This window comes from Rhinichthys klamathensis, unplaced genomic scaffold (assembly GCF_029890125.1).
Source record: "Rhinichthys klamathensis goyatoka isolate OS25496 unplaced genomic scaffold, OSU_Roscu_1.1 h1tg000127l_1, whole genome shotgun sequence".
In the NCBI taxonomy this organism is placed as follows: Eukaryota; Metazoa; Chordata; class Actinopteri; order Cypriniformes; family Leuciscidae; genus Rhinichthys; species Rhinichthys klamathensis.
The window spans coordinates 2,938,098-2,953,979 of record NW_026606664.1 but is presented as its reverse complement, the minus strand read 5'-3'; the positions used below and the strand labels follow the sequence as shown (position 1 = coordinate 2,953,979).

General features: G+C 39.0%; 1 protein-coding gene across 8 annotated transcripts in view; it reads right to left on the bottom strand.

Annotated features, from left to right (window-relative positions):
* Positions 1 to 15,882, bottom strand: part of nfia (nuclear factor I/A) — a 154,221-nt gene that overhangs the window by 10,526 nt on the left and 127,813 nt on the right. For 4 of the 8 annotated variants that reach the window (XM_056256528.1, XM_056256531.1, XM_056256529.1 and 1 more), the window contains 4 exons: positions 10,341 to 10,469; positions 3,646 to 3,824; positions 2,425 to 2,590; positions 1,118 to 1,209 (listed from right to left, as the gene is read on the bottom strand). In XM_056256528.1, the coding sequence (XP_056112503.1) occupies positions 1,118 to 1,209; positions 2,425 to 2,590; positions 3,646 to 3,824; positions 10,341 to 10,469 (566 nt within the window). The remainder of the gene's footprint in view (positions 1 to 1,117; positions 1,210 to 2,424; positions 2,591 to 3,645; positions 3,825 to 10,340; positions 10,470 to 15,882) is intronic. The other 4 variants (XM_056256533.1, XM_056256534.1, XM_056256535.1 and 1 more) reach the window with 2 other exon arrangements.

The following is a 15,882-nucleotide window of genomic DNA, read 5'->3' as shown; positions in this document are numbered from 1 at the left end:
CTTCTCTATGAGCGCGGTCTCATCTCTGCTGTGTGTGTGTGTGTGTGTGTGCGTGTTATAGCTGCGTTTACAGAGGTAACTGATGCTCTTTTTTCAGTTTGCATGAGTGCAGGTGGCAGTGTAGGCTGCATTTGTCATTGTAGATATGTGTGTGTGACGATTAAGGTTACAGGCGGCATTTCAGTCGCATTAGCATTTACATGACTGGAAAAAACAAACACAAGTTCATTTACATTAACAGGGTGATCCTGATGTCCGTTTATGAATATATTAATAGCAGTGGTTGACTGATATGGGTTTTAAATGCCTAATGCACAAACTGCTAACTACAGACTAGTATAATATCTATTGTTTTATCATTTGATACCAAAAAATATTTTTGTGAAAAGGAAAATTGTTCATTCCGTTTTAATTGTAAAATCAATTTTATATCTAATGCAATAACACTGTTTATGTATAGTTTAAGCGACCAAATATTTTTTTTTACTTGAAACTCAAACGTTTACACAACATTTACTCAACATTTAACAGAGTAATACAGAACTGACATAGGAATTAGCATGAGGCTACTAGCTTTTTCCCTTTTACTAGTTGCTAAGTCAGTTCTGTATTATAAAAGTTTTTGCTTAAGTAAATGTTGAGTAAACGTTGCGTAAATGTTTAATGGTGGATCCTGACAACCTCAAAACAGCCAAATGTCGTAACAGTCATGTGAAATATTAATATGATAATATTATTGGTTGATATATAAATGTTGAATAAACTGTGTAAATGTTAACTGAAATTTAACAGTTTGTTTTATCAGTTATTGGCTGATCCTGACAACTTCAAAATAGCCAAATGTTGTAACTGCCATGTCAAATTATAAATTGTAACTAATCTGTAGCATGCAGGCGACTGTACGTGTGCAAGGGGTATAAATCAAGGTTGCGGTCACCGTGCCATTGAACCCGAGTCTGAACATGCCAATTACACACAATAAATCAGCTATGAGCTCTCACAGTGAGCGAGGGAGTTATATGAGCTGGCATAACAGTGCTGAAAGCCTATTATGACAGACAACAAGCATTCTTGATGGACTTTCAGGGACTCTGTGGATCTGGGCATATGTACTCACCTGAGGCTGCTGAGGGATATTTACAAAGCTGGGGTCTCTGGGGCCCACGCTGACAAAGCGCTGAGCGGGAGACGTGCTCGGTGTGGAGTAGGCTGTGGTGAGAATTAAACACACACACACACACACACACAAAATGAATATCAATATTGTATCGGGAGCAGTACAGCTGTTGAGAGAAAGGCTTGATACGAACACTGCGCATGTTTGATGGGAAATTCTATTCAGTACATAAAAAAACCCAATAAAAACACACTGTAGATAAGCTCATCTGAGATCTGAGACACTTCCTCCTGGTTTTACAGACAAGGCTTAAGCCTAGTCCCAGACTAAAATGCATGTTGGAGCTGTTTTAACTGAAAGCAACTGAGACACTTTCCCCCGGTTTCAGGGTGTTCACACTTGTAGTTCGGTTTGCTTGGTTCGTTTGGTCCGGACCAAAAACAAAACAAAAAAACTTTTAGTCCTGGTCCGCTTAGCATTCAGATTGGCATTTTTATCACCGAACCAAAAGATACCGAACCTAAAGACATAGATATACGTTCACAACCTGATTGGTCGGCTTTTATTACCAATATTTTGTGACAGAACTTACAGAACATCCAAAACAATGCTGTGTGCTGGGCTAAATGCGCTCGATGTATGTGCATAGACTGCATATGATGGTATTTTGACCAGCTGAGAACTCGTGAAGAGCTTGCAAAATATGTAAAGGAGTCAAAAAAGCGTCAGGAGTCTCTGTCACTCACACAAACGATCTGCTGAGCGGAGACACGGATCTGATGCCTGTACGGGCAACATCACGATTATGACAAGAAAAAAACTATATGCGTGAGCATTCTGTCCTTTTTAGGGGCTCATCTTCCTGTTTTTGTTTTGCTTACATGTCTTTGGTCCGTGTTGCGTTCATATTTCATTCGATTCGCACCAGAGTTCGTTTGGAACCGAGACAAATATTTTCAGAGGTCTCGGTCCGCTTGTTTGGTGCGCACCAGGGTTCGGATGGCAGCGTTCACACTTAATAAGTCAGTGTCATTGTTTTGTCTCAAGATGCACACCAGTAAATTCATGTTTATAAAAGATACTTGAATGCCCTAATTGAACTAAGGCCTAATCCTGGCTTAATCTAAGCCCTGTCTGTGAAACCAGGCCTTTATGTTTGGGATTGAGTATTAGGTATGTGTGAGCCAGAGCTTGTTGTTTTGGGATTGTTTAAAATGTATTATATTTAGTTATTTAAACATTTACAATAGATAGATAGATAGATATGTAAATAATAATATTAGATATAAAGGAGTTTGAGTACTCACTTGGCGAGGTGGGGGAGTTGCCCCCTCCCTCAGTGGAGGTCGAGGGAGGTTTGGAGTCTGACACAGGCAGGGGCACGGGCCGTGCCATCGGGGGAGGCGGAGGAGGTGGCAGCATTGGGGTGGGCAAGAACGGGTTGTGCACCTTCCCTTGACTGCTCCCGTTGGGCTGGATAGAAACAGGACATGAAAAACATGAAAACGCACCCTGAGTATCAACTTCCGGACACGTATGACCAGCAGGCACAACAGAAGCATCTCACACGTGCGCGTCAGAAGAATGTGCTCAGCTATTTTTTCGCTGCTCCCAGTCATAAAAATAATTCTGCTGCTGTGCGCACTTCACCGTTCATAATCTATGACCCAAACTGCACGCTGTCTCTCCCCAATCAGGGCCACGTCAGTCTGCCCAGAGCTGGGTCACTCTATCGAACGGGAAAGGGATTTATTAGCCCCACAACCTGGTGAAAACTAAGGCATGGAGAAGATGGACCTTCTGTATCATGTTTATAATGACATGTAACTTTTAGTTTAAATGGCTAGATGACTTTTATTTGTTTTAGGATTGTTTCAAATATATAGTATATGCATGTTTATTTATAACATTAATATTTATTCATAAAGTATATATATAGTTTTTTTTAGGGTGCATTTATGGACAAATGATATGTGTACATGAATCTGAATTCAGATTTAGTTCAGGCAAACATAAACTGTAAAGGCAGTACTCAAGGGGGCGCTACAGCTAGCTTCAAATTCTTAGCATTTAGACTAATGGTGTAATTATTACAGTAGCTAGGGCAAAACGTCACCATCCATTTTAACTAACTACAGCTAATTTGTTCAACAAGATACTGCCAGCCATGCCAGTAATTGACCTAAAAAAAAAAAAAACTAACCATAGAGGACAGTTTATGCAAATTTATGCTATAGTGCCCCTTGTGGCAATGTTGACAATGTGACACCTATTTGCAAAACATAATGAACTTAATTTATTTTGTATGTGTAGCAAGAAGCATACATAGTTGCATAGTAGAGTATGTTTATGGTCTAAATCTTAATCTCATGTGCATTTCCACATCTTCAAACTTTTGTCACTGTACTGGCACTGAACAATGGTGCAAGTCACTAAAAACAAGACAATGTCAGACTAGCCAACTAAGCGACTACAGGGATACAAAACATGACATGAAATTTATGTATGTAGAAAATGCGCCTTCTTACATTAAGGAAGCCCACCTGTCCAGCTTGCTGACCACTGTCAGGGCAGACAAGTTGGACAAACTCCTTGAGCGTCTCCTGGGGGTGGTAGCGGATGGCGTGGTGGGAGAAGTACGAGCCGGGCTGCTGGATGATTGGCGACGTCGGGAAATGAAGACTTGACGGCGTGGCGTGAGGACTCGCTGGAAAAGAGACAGAGAGAGGAGCTCGGTCAGAAAAGGACAGAGGGAGAGGAAGGATGGAGAAGAGGGGCTCCAAGAGGAAAGGATGTGGACATTGTGGTGAGTTTGTGCTTGGTTGGATTGCTCATGCAGATGGGGACATACACACAAAGGTGGCGTGTTTTTAGCGTGGGCTTGTTTCCCACATAGTAAGCTTAGATGCTATATTTGATTTAGCATAAATGAACATGAAGCTAGAAAGTGTTGAATATCTACTTACCCCATGTCGCTCCAAACCAGTATGACTTTCTTCCGCGGAAGACAAAAGAAGATATTTTGAAACTGTTTTGTCTATATAATTAAAGTCAATGGGGTCCAAATCAACAATATTGACTTTCATTGTAAGGATGAAAAAACATCTTTTGGGTTCTTTGGAAAGTAAGTCATACAACGACATTAGGATGAGTAAATAATGGGCCGTTTTCACATTTCTGGAGTTTTCGGAAGCGGAAGTGCTCATTGTTGATAAAGTGGTGAATGGAAACTGTCTACAACACATAATTTTTGCGTTCCCATTTGCTTCAATAGCAAAAAAAGAAAATAGCATTTCTATGACTTAAAATCTTGATAGATTACATTGGTCAGAAGAGGGAAAAATTGCCGTCACTCCCTCACACTCATCCAGCAACGTTAAGAATTTTCTGTAATTTCGTGCCAAGGTAATAAAACAAAAAGTAAAACATTACAAATAACATAACATTTAAAAAAAAAATCTAATATAAAAACTTTGCTAGATAACCATAGAAACACGTCATCACAGTCTGTAAAAAGGGTCCATGAATTCCAACCGAATTTTCATTTTTGGATTCCTCTTCCATTTACAGTCTTGACATATTACACCTGGCTGTACTTTAATCCCTCACGGTCTTGTTGTTGTTCACATCAAATTAAAGTGGTATCTACCCTGACTCAAAAGGTTTGACAGCACACACTCGCACACAATGCATGCACCTGTTCGTAACAATGGGAAAGCACCGCAATAACCAGCTGTTCAGTCAACAACACTTGAAAAACGCACAGAGCGCGGTACTTGACACCAAAGGGCGCCAGATCCTCATTCTGTGATTTCTTTTTGCATCATTACGACAGATGCAACTAATAAAATGTCTCAGTGACGCATCGTTCCTCGGCTCTCTCGCACCTTTCTGGCAGGCCTTCGGAGCGCTCTGGGACTGACAGTCCTTTAATGGATCGAACCTTATCAAGTATTTAATTGTAACCGGCACAATCTAATTAGGCGGCTCTTAATAGAGGTAATATTCAGTTATTGGTTATTAGTATAATGCCTGGGATGTGCGGCAGCTCGGGGTCTTTAAGCCTGTGATGTATCGCAGCAGAGTTAATAAGACTCCGCACTCACCCTCTCCAATCTCTCGCTCTCTTTCAGGAGAGATGGTAAGCTGATACTACATAAACATTGTTAAAACCACAGCCCCCTGCTGCAGTAATTCACTTAGCTCTGGCCTTGATTTATGGCTCTGTCAATAGAGGGTGACTGGAAACTCTGGACGCTGGGGCTGCGATGTAGCCATTGTATTTACAGTAATAATGGAATGGACGACTCTCTTCTGCCCTTCTTTTGGTGTCGTTCTCCGTCTTACCTTTCCAGATGCCGTCTTTTCATGGGCTGGCTCTTTCTGTTGGGGGTAGGACGCAAACTTTTATGAAGGAGATGCGAAGACACGTTCGCTGTCTCTTTACCGTCTCTGGCGTATTGGATTAGCCCGAGGCGCTGCCGCAGCGGCCGACCCCCTCTGAGACACACCCTTTACAAGGCTGAGTCAGGATTTGAGTGGACGACACTCTTGTACTTAGCACAAATGCTAACAAACACACACATTCAGCTCCAGTATACACAAAACTGCTAGTCACGTTGCATAGCCAGTGATAATCTCGTCAACGCAAATACAGACAAAAATGCCCATAAGACTTTACTTTGTTGACGATAACGAAGACGAGATGAAAAAAGTGCAAAGAAATTTGGATAACTGTGTGTGTGTGTATTTATATATATACACACACTTTAGAATATTTGGTTTCGTTATCGTCAACTAAATGTTATTTTTGTTGACTAGAATCGGATTAAAACACTAAAAGTAATGAAAATGAAAATGACAAAGTATTCATTTAAAATATATTATTCATAAGAAGATGATCAATAAAACAAAACTGTAGAAATGATCACACCAAACATAACCGGAGCAGGACTTGGAGAAACCAACCGTCCCAGAGACTGCATTGAACGGCCTTTTCCATGGAATTCGCGAGTACTATCTGCAATCCAAGAGTTGACTTAATGAAACACTTGAGCAGCATATGGTTTCTGCTCCGTTATTCTAAGAAGTGGATCCAACTGGCATCGCGGCATCTATCTGGAGGCAACATGTTGAGACTGGATCGCTTTCGTGACGTTTCTCCTCGCCAAACAAAACCATTTTTCAAACGCCGTCAATCACTCGCCCTCACGAGGACAAACACGTACCTGTTCAGACTTTAAATCATCACAGAGTCGGTTCTCTAGAGCCAAACGAACTGTAGATCAGTGTTACAGTTCTGGTAACCAGCTTGCGTCAGCTACAGCGAAACCTACCATGTTAATTATGCAAATTGGCAGAGTCAATTAGTGCGGAGAAAAAAAACTCTTTTTTTCTTCTTCAACTCGCTGACAGAATCTAAGTGTTGTGGAACGATAGCCAATTACTTAAATGGCTCGCTCCCATGTCATGTTCCTATTCATTTAATGGTGGTTATTTGGACGGAAAATTGCAAGTAAACAAAGTTTGACCGTGTCTCGAGTTGTCAAGGCTGCTGGACGACATAATTCACTTTCAAGGCTGTCAACTCGTCTGTATTCAGCGTTTCTTGTTGCGCTAAAATGGAGACACCGTCTCCTGTGCCTTAATATTCATGTAGCGCATGTGGAAAACCCCACTGATGTGCAGAAAGAGGCTTGATGAATTAAAAAGGGGTGGTGATGAGACTAATACCAGAACACAAGCGTGAGAAAGAGAATAGCCATGTCTTAACTATAGACACCAGGAGATCATGGGAGCCCCAGGAGAAGAGTCTGATCCTTAGAAATGACTTTGTGCTTTATAAACCAGCGGGTTGTTCTAGCAAGCGTGGCGCCATGGCATTAAATGATGTTAATGGTTAAAGAGAACCTGGGGTGTAACTCCAGTTAAAACTTAGCCTAGTTGTGGCTAAATGTTTGAGAGTTGCACCATCAAACTTAGTTGAAACCGTACCCTATGTGTAAACTAAATATTTACAGAAGCCTCCAAACATGAATAATGGCTTAAAAAAATAGTAGACTAACTGAATTACATCATGTGTATGATGACATTTACACTCATTCACATTTTATGAGAGAGAATATTATGAGAATAACTGACTTGAACGCTCTTCAGCACGAAATTGTTACTTATGCATTTCAAGTTTCAAAACAAAGTAGTATTTATTTTATTATTTATTATACACATGTTTTATTCTATAGTATGTTTCATTATATATTATTCTTCATAAGTTTTTTTTATTATTATTAATTATTAATAATGCATTAATAATACATTTTATTTTATTACCCATTTATTTATTAAAATGATAATTTATATGTATTAATTTATTTAAATATTACATGAATATTTATATTTATGTGAATATGTACATATTTAAATTGACTAATTCTTTTATTTCAGTAGAAATTAAATTTCTTACAGTTAACAGTTATGTGAGAACATTTTTTAATAAAAATGAATTCAACCACATCAGTATAAAAATCACAAATTTGGATTTTTTTATTATGTATTTATATTATTTATGTATTTATTTATAAATAATACAATTAGTTTTATTTATTACTTATATTATTTTTAATTATGCATTTATTTGTATTAATACATATTTTGCCTATTTATTAAATTACATTTATATTAGTATTTACATATTTATATACTTATTTAAATACACAAAAGAAAATCAATTGCAACAAGATAAAATTTACATGCACAGCTTTTCAACATAAATTTGGATGCTTCTTATTATATGTAACTAAACTAAGAACTACAACTAGTAGTCACTAATCTCCAAGTTTGAACTTACACACTCGTTGCAGGTGCAACCTTTCTAAATTCGCAGAGTAAGTTTGAAGGAAAAAAGTACCTGTTTGCCTTATTTCTATCACTGTGTGTTTTCACTGCTGACAAAAGAGGCATAGGCCGGCAACAGAGGTAGTGGGTGGCCCTAAAAGTTAATCTGAGGGGGGTCCAGCGGACACATACCTCCCAAAGCAAATATGGAAATGATAATGATGAGCTGAAAAGGAGGCAGTCTCCAGCAGCTGGTTGAGCGCGGTTCCTCTGTTGCCATTGTCCCGCCACCCGCGTGTAATAGAAAAGGCTCTGGATTAGTTCCACTTTGCAAATCGTGTTGGTTCACTGATCTTTTTTTCTCGCTTTTCTCAACCTTTTTTCATCGCCGGCCCATTGCTGCCAACTTTCATTGAATGGTGGATTATCAAAATAATAACTAAGGTGATAATAAAAGGCTTTATTTATGCAATAGGCAACAGGTTCCCACTTCACCCAGTTTGAATAACACCGAAAAGGAAGAAAGAGCAAGTGTTGCGTAGTCGCATGGTCAATTGAAAGGGAGGACAGATTTAGGCGGTTTTAAATATTCTTTAATGGTTTTAGAAAAAGAAGTTTTCCGGCCACCCCGCCTAACCGCATAAACCGGGTTTGACTAACGTCTTGAAAGAGAGGGAGGCACTTTAAATCAATCATAGATTCATGGATTTAGCTTTTAAGAAGTACTCTTAAAGGGGCGACAAGCCTCGCCGCATATGCATATTAAATCGCGATCCATTTTGCGCCTTGCGTCCATGTGGACATAAAATATTCACATGACAGCGATACCACTTCCAAGCGTGATTTAATACTAATAGCCTCACAAATTAAGTTGTGGTTAATACTTCAACATATTCAAAGTAATTCATGCTGGAAACTGGCCCTTTGGCTCAGTTCTGTGAGCCGTTTGGCTTTATATCCAGCAAATAAAGAATATTAATGATAGAGAAAAAGCAAAAACTGGTAAATTTAGACACAAACCCTGACTTTTGCATCGAGGTCATTGAATACTGTACAAAACAAAGCGCTTTGAACAAGCGATGGAAAACTACAAACCAGCCAACAGGTAGTTTAATTCAACAATCTTGACTTTATTTTCCTTACTTTAACTCACAACCACGCAAAGACGGCAATACGTAGCCGCTTTTGGTTTTGATTAAAAACTGTTCTTATCTATGACAAAACCATTCACAGCCAGTGACAATACAGTCGTGATAACCTGATCCAGGACACGCTCTGATAAAGCCTCGTTCGCTGAGAAAACCAACCCGTGTGTAAGCAACACTCAGAGATCCGGTTAAGTGTTTACATTAAACGCATGTAAATCAAGCAGCCGGACGAGGTGATACACACTGTGAGTTGCACTCGTAAAGTGACCGCACTCACGTCCTTAGCGGATTTGTCAACAACTGTCCGATTTTAACAAGCTACATATATAACTCTCCCTCACTTTTACTCACACTGCCTCAAGCCCAGTTCACACTGACAGCAAAATTAATGGCAAGAAAACACGCCTCCAAAACCCCCCCAAAAAAACAAACACAATTTTTTTTTAGTGAATCAAAAACATACAACTAGCGTAGTCCGATGCATGAACAAATGACTTATTAGACGATTATTTTAAGTGAATCAAAACATTAACATCAAGTTATCATTACTTTCAATGATCGAATATTATATAAAATAATTTAAGTAAATAAATACATGAAAAAAATATTTTTATAAAGATACAATAATCAGAACAACTAAAGACTTTGTGAACCAACTGAAGAAAATTTTAAATGGAATTTCTTATTGCTTCACAGAATTTATTTTTGGTTGCGTTGATAATATGATTCCTAAATAGTATTAATTGAACTGCTTGTTTTGGGCCTTGTTGCTAATTATTTATTGTAATGTTACAATTTAGAAGGATTGCTGTATAATTTACAGCATTAGCTGATCGACATTGTAACCATAATATATCCAAATGAATCAGAATCGAATCCGAACAAACTGAATGGAGAGTTTGCGAATGGGAATTGAATAAAAAAATCCTGGTCCATATCACCATCGTGTCGCAAATTTGCATGAAGTTAAACTGTACTCATATTGATTGCATCTCCAACTTTCATTGAAATTAAAAATGACGTCCAGATGCTTCGATACTACAAATCTCTGTCAGTGTGAACGCCCCTACTCCGTTCAGACTCTGAAGTTCCTGCTCGTTCAGTCTGATCTTACAAGGGGACACTATGGGGTGTGAAGGAAACGGGGATTTGAAGGATTGTGGGGGTCCTGCTGGCTGGGATTAGGGGCTTGGGGAAGAAGAGTGGTGCAGTTTGAGGAGGGTGGGGTGTTGGGACCTCACCTCTGGGTCCTGTAATGACAGGTCGATGATGGTGTGTGAATGCCGTTCGGGGGGAAGCGGTCTGCGAAGGCACATGGCTGATGAAACCAGACTTCTCTGACTTCTTTAATGTGGTAGGCGATGGCATCCCTGGCAAGAATGATTGATAAGTGCAGTTTAATAACGCAAGGTCATGGAGATACAGGCTGGCGCAAAGGAAAGAAAGTGGATAGGAGGGGTGGGGTGTTTTTTTTGGGTGAGTGGATGAGGATCAAGACAGCAGGGGAGACTGAGAGGCCCAGCAGGGTGTGGCACAGGATACACTACATGGGGCCGAACTGTGAATCTGTCCCAGTACAACGCAAGGTCACGTGAATATATGTAGCGTCTTGATGTATTGACTGTAAAATGTCCAACTGACATGACCACTAGGCATGAGCTTGTAAACTTTCTCATGATAAAAATATGAGTATGGAGCCCCTAAAGGGACATGGTGATGGGGAGAATATTATAATATAATTGTATTATAATGTGTTGTCTCTCAAAACTTTAGTATTCTTTTGCAAAACGTTTGCGTTCCCCTAAGAAAGTTTTGGATTCCCCAAGAAACTTTACATTTGCTCACAAAACGTTTGCGTTCCCAATAAACTTTACGTTTGCTCACAAAACTTTTGAGTTCCCGATAAACTTTACGTTTGCTCACAAAACTTTTGCGTTCCCAATAAACTTTACGTTTGCTTACAAAACTTTTGAGTCCCGATAAACTTTACGTTTGCTCACAAAACATTTGCGTTCCCGATAAACTTTACGTTTGCTCACAAAAAGTTTGCGTTCCCGATAAACTTTACGTTTGCTTACAAAACTTTTGAGTTCCCGATAAACTTTACGTTTGCTCACAAAACTTTTGCCTTCCCGATAAACTTTACGTTTGCTCACAAAACATTTGCGTTCCCGATAAACGTAAAGTTTGCTCACAAAACTTTTACGCTCCTAATAAACTTTACGTTTGCTCACAAAACTTTTGCATTCCCGATAAACTTTACGTTTGTTGACAAAACTTTTGCTTTCCCCAAGAAACTTTACGTTTCCACCAAGAAACTTTGCGTTTGCTTGCCACCCCCCCCCCCCTTATATTCGCCTAAAAAACCTTGCTTCTAGTTGCAAAACTTTTGCATTCCCCCAAGAAATTTTGCACTCGCTCACAAATCTAATTGTGTTCCTCCCAGAAACCATAATAATAATAAAAAACATATTTCAATGCTTCTGTAAGTGAATGAAAAGTTTCTAAGGGGAACGCAGTACTTTTGCGAGAGAACACAAATGTTTTGCGAGTGAATGGAAAGTTATTCAGTAGAATGCAAAACTTTTGCATTGAACTAAATTTTTCCCACCTATCTTCTTTGTTTATCACCATGTGCCCTTAGGGGCTGCGTAGCTGGCCGTAGCTTTGAACCCATAATATTTCTTTAAAGGAATATTTTTTCCCATCTCCCAATTACTAAACAGTTGGGTCAAATTAGTTCCGGTGAGGTATTGCTGATATACAATGACTGTGAGGTTAGTTGTTAATGGTAAAAATGGCGCCTGAAAATACAAAATCAAAAGGCCGTATTTAAAGTATCTTATGCATCTTACCCATGGGCTAGCGGGATGAAATGACGTAGCAATGAGTGAAACAGGATGTGGTGGAGAAAAAGAAAGAGAAAGCTGAACAGACACGGAGGGAAAAGGAGTTAAGGATGCAAAGCACACAGCATTCACATTCACAGTCTGGCAGGCAGCCTTGCTTTGGCAGGGGTTAATGCGAGCAACAGTTCAGACGCACAGGCTAACATGAGCTAACTGAGAATGACTGAAGTCTGTTAGTGCATGCTCAGCCACGTTAGTTCAACTCCTCCCTCCGGCATTAGCGCTCCCATACTACCGCGCTTCACTCTACCTCTCGCTTTGGGGTAAAAATAGACAGACGTGAGGGAAACCCATGGCCGATTAGCCACTTGAGGTTAGAAATGCAAATTGATAAGAATGAACTGCAAATAGAAGGGGCAATTAGGAGGCACCACTGGCCCATTTGTCACCCAGTCAAAGTGTTTAGTCCATTCTTCTACACTGGGACAGGATATAAGCGCTGGTCTTATGTCTTATTTTTCCCCGAGAGCAGTCCACTCACACCCCCACCATCCCCCAGAGGAACAAGTTCATCCAGACGCTAGCAAATGACTTAAACTAGTGCAATTCAATCATGTGTGGTTTAAGTTGTATTAATGTTTTTAGCCGGCAGCCTCCACTCTCCTCGCGCTGTCCACATGTTCTCGTTACATTACAGCACTGGTGTACGGGACGCCCCCACAGACACAACCCAATACAGAGACCTGTTATAAGCCAATTATGGTTAAATTAGTCTATCTAGAGTGATTTTACATCTTATATACCATTTGTTTATGCAGTGTATTTGATGCCGCAAAGAGGCAGACTACAGCCATTTACATTTTTAAAAGTTTTAAGAACGGCAATTGCAAAAATTCGAATTGTTACGGTCAAATGTTTAGCGAGTGGTTCAAATTTTTTATCTTCAGTGCTGATTCACTTGCTAGTAGTGGCCACAAGATTTACACTTACACTTTCTAAATGAAAAATATATATCAAAAATAAAATGTGAAAGATTAACAAAAAAACAAGATTTGTAGGACAGACGTTCAAAACCAGTTATTATTAATATCAATACTATATTTTTATTTAGCATGTTCTGTTATGCAATTTTATTATTATTGTTATTAATATGGACAATAATAATAAATATATTGCATCACAGATTATCCCAAATATGTATATTAATGTTAATATCAATAAATAATAATATTTTGAGTGCAATAAATAATAATAATATTAATATCATAAATTATAAACACACAGATCAAGTTGTATTGCCGCGGTAAGTTGTCGTTTTCTGATTTTTGACTTGTTTTTAGATATGGGGAGGTAAACTGCAAGTGTTTTGGTGCATATCTGTGTGTATGTAAGTGATTAGAAGTCATCCTTGGTTTCTCCAGCCCTCGCAGACTCCTTCCCCTTTCAGGCGCAAGAAAGAGAGAGAACACAAGATAAAAAAGAAAGAAAGCATCTCTTCCCAGCATCAATGATACGTTAGTGATGGGCTTAAACCCCTTTGAAACTTAAATGGGTAACTTGAGCTCATGGAAAGGTCATCTAAGAGGTCAATGAAACCAGGAAGAGATGATCGCTACTTGAATACGAATAAGGTAAAAAATTTAAAGGAAGCCATCAAGGACATTTAGCACAGCTTACCAATATTTTCCAGTCTTCATTCATCAAACACATACAAAATTCCCCATTCAGCTGTTCTCATTTTCTCCTCACACTCACACATTCAGTGCAGAATGCTTCAAAAGATCAATTTCAATGAGTACGCTGACAGCGGTGGAAGACAGAGCGGAGTGGAAACATACAGTGTCATTGGGACAGACTCTTCAAATGTACGTGAAGCCCAATGTAACCAAAACACAACTCACCCGAGACCATGACACAGACGAAAGAGACTTTGATAGAATAAACATACAGAAAGTGGTGGAAAAGGGAATGGAGCGAGGGATAAAAGGATGAGAATCACACATATATACAAGCACACACTTTCACAGGCCACTGCAGAGAATCAGAAGAACATTAGCTATTGCTAATGCTATTTCTTAAGTACATCAACACTTTGGATATCTTATTTACTGACTAATCTATATTTCGCTTATCCAAAGTCGTTTTGATTTCCTATCAATCATTTTGCGTGTTCACAGAGCAGTTGAAGCGACCTGTTCAAGTTTAGCACCAAATCCGACTTCATTAGCAGTTAGCTTGTTGTGCGAGAATCCTATTTTGTTAGCATTGCTTTTGATGACATGTTGATGCCCTCCTACTGCATCTGTCATTGTAATGTCACTGGCATTATACTCAATTATACTATACTTTGCTGTAGGGCGGGGTTTTGGGAAAAGGGCCGTGTCTAATTAATGTGGTTTGGTGTAAGTTTGAGATGTTTAACGCTAAATTCAGCATCATCAGCAGGTAGCTTGTCGCGCAAGAACTGTTAGCACTGCTTTTGACAACTCTGAGATGACGTGTTGCTGGCCACCAGTTTTGGAAAAAGGAACATGTCTGATTCATGTTTTCATGAACAACTCAGCGTTTCAATTACGATAATAGCCCTAGAAGCTGGTTTGTTGCTGGTCTAAGGTGGTCAACCAAATCTAACAAGCCTGACCAACATGGCTTAGCAGGTCAAAACAAGGTCCATCAGCTACTGGACCAACTGATGGCCACATTTGGATCAGCTACACAGCATGTAGGAAGCTGTGTTCTTCGATTGAGCTCTGGCAAAGTTCTTAAGGGGATATTTTGGTGCCTGTAGAGTGGGGAAGTCCAAAGAGAAAACAGAATGAAACCTGTGGGTTGGTGGACAGTTCTCTTTGATTGTGTGTGTGTAAGTGTCTGTGCTTGCGGTGGACTGGGCCTGATGTCTCGGAGTGAGTAATGAACACTTGAAAAGGTTCTGTCAGTTGGAATCAAAGCCCAGCTGTAGTCAGCACTTTCCCTTCCGAGGCGTTATTACACGCTGGTACCGGTCCTGGCCCGATTCTCCTCTTCCCTGCTTTTCTCCCTTCCTCCCGGCTGACAAATTGACAGAACCCAGACGGGCGAGGAGGCAATTCTGTATCGAGTGCGTCTCTCTGCTGCTCTCCATCGCTCTCGTCCTATAGCGCTCACCGTCCCCTCCGGCACATCAATCAGCGCTGGCCCAACTGTAGTCGGCAGTGTATCTGCCCAAACTAGTCTCAACACACGAGATAATAATATAATAATGTAATATAGTTTTTAAATAATGTATTATTAAGTTTAATTTATAACATTTAATATGTAATATAATTTGTACATATTTTTTTTTAATGTACATACAACATGTTATGTAAATATGTAATATCTAATAAATGTTTAATAAATATATATTTAATTAAACGTGAAAACATTTTAAATATACATAGATCAAAATTTGTGAAAAATATTTAAATTAAATATATATATATACACATATACCGTTCAAAAGTTTGGGGTCGGTACGATTTTAAAATACTTTTAAAAGAATTCTCTTCTGCTAACCATGGCTGCGCTTATTTGATTAAAAATACAACAAAAATCAGTTATAGTATTAAATATTATTCCAGTGTAAATCAGCTGTTTACTGTGTGAATATATAGTAAAGTGTAATTTATTCCTGTGATCAAAGCTGAATTTTCAGCATCACCAGTGTCAGTGTCTTCAGTGTCAAATGATCCTTCTCAAATCAGTATAATATGAGGATTTGATGCTCAAGAAACTATTATTATTATCAATGTTGAAACAGTTGTTGGTCTGTCAGTTGTACAGTTTTTTTTTTTTTTTTAGGATTCTTTGATGAATAGGAAGTTCAAAAGAACAGCATTTGTTTGAAATAGAATCTTTTGTAACATTATAAATGTCTTTACTGTCCTTGATAAATAAAAGTATTGATTTCTTTCCT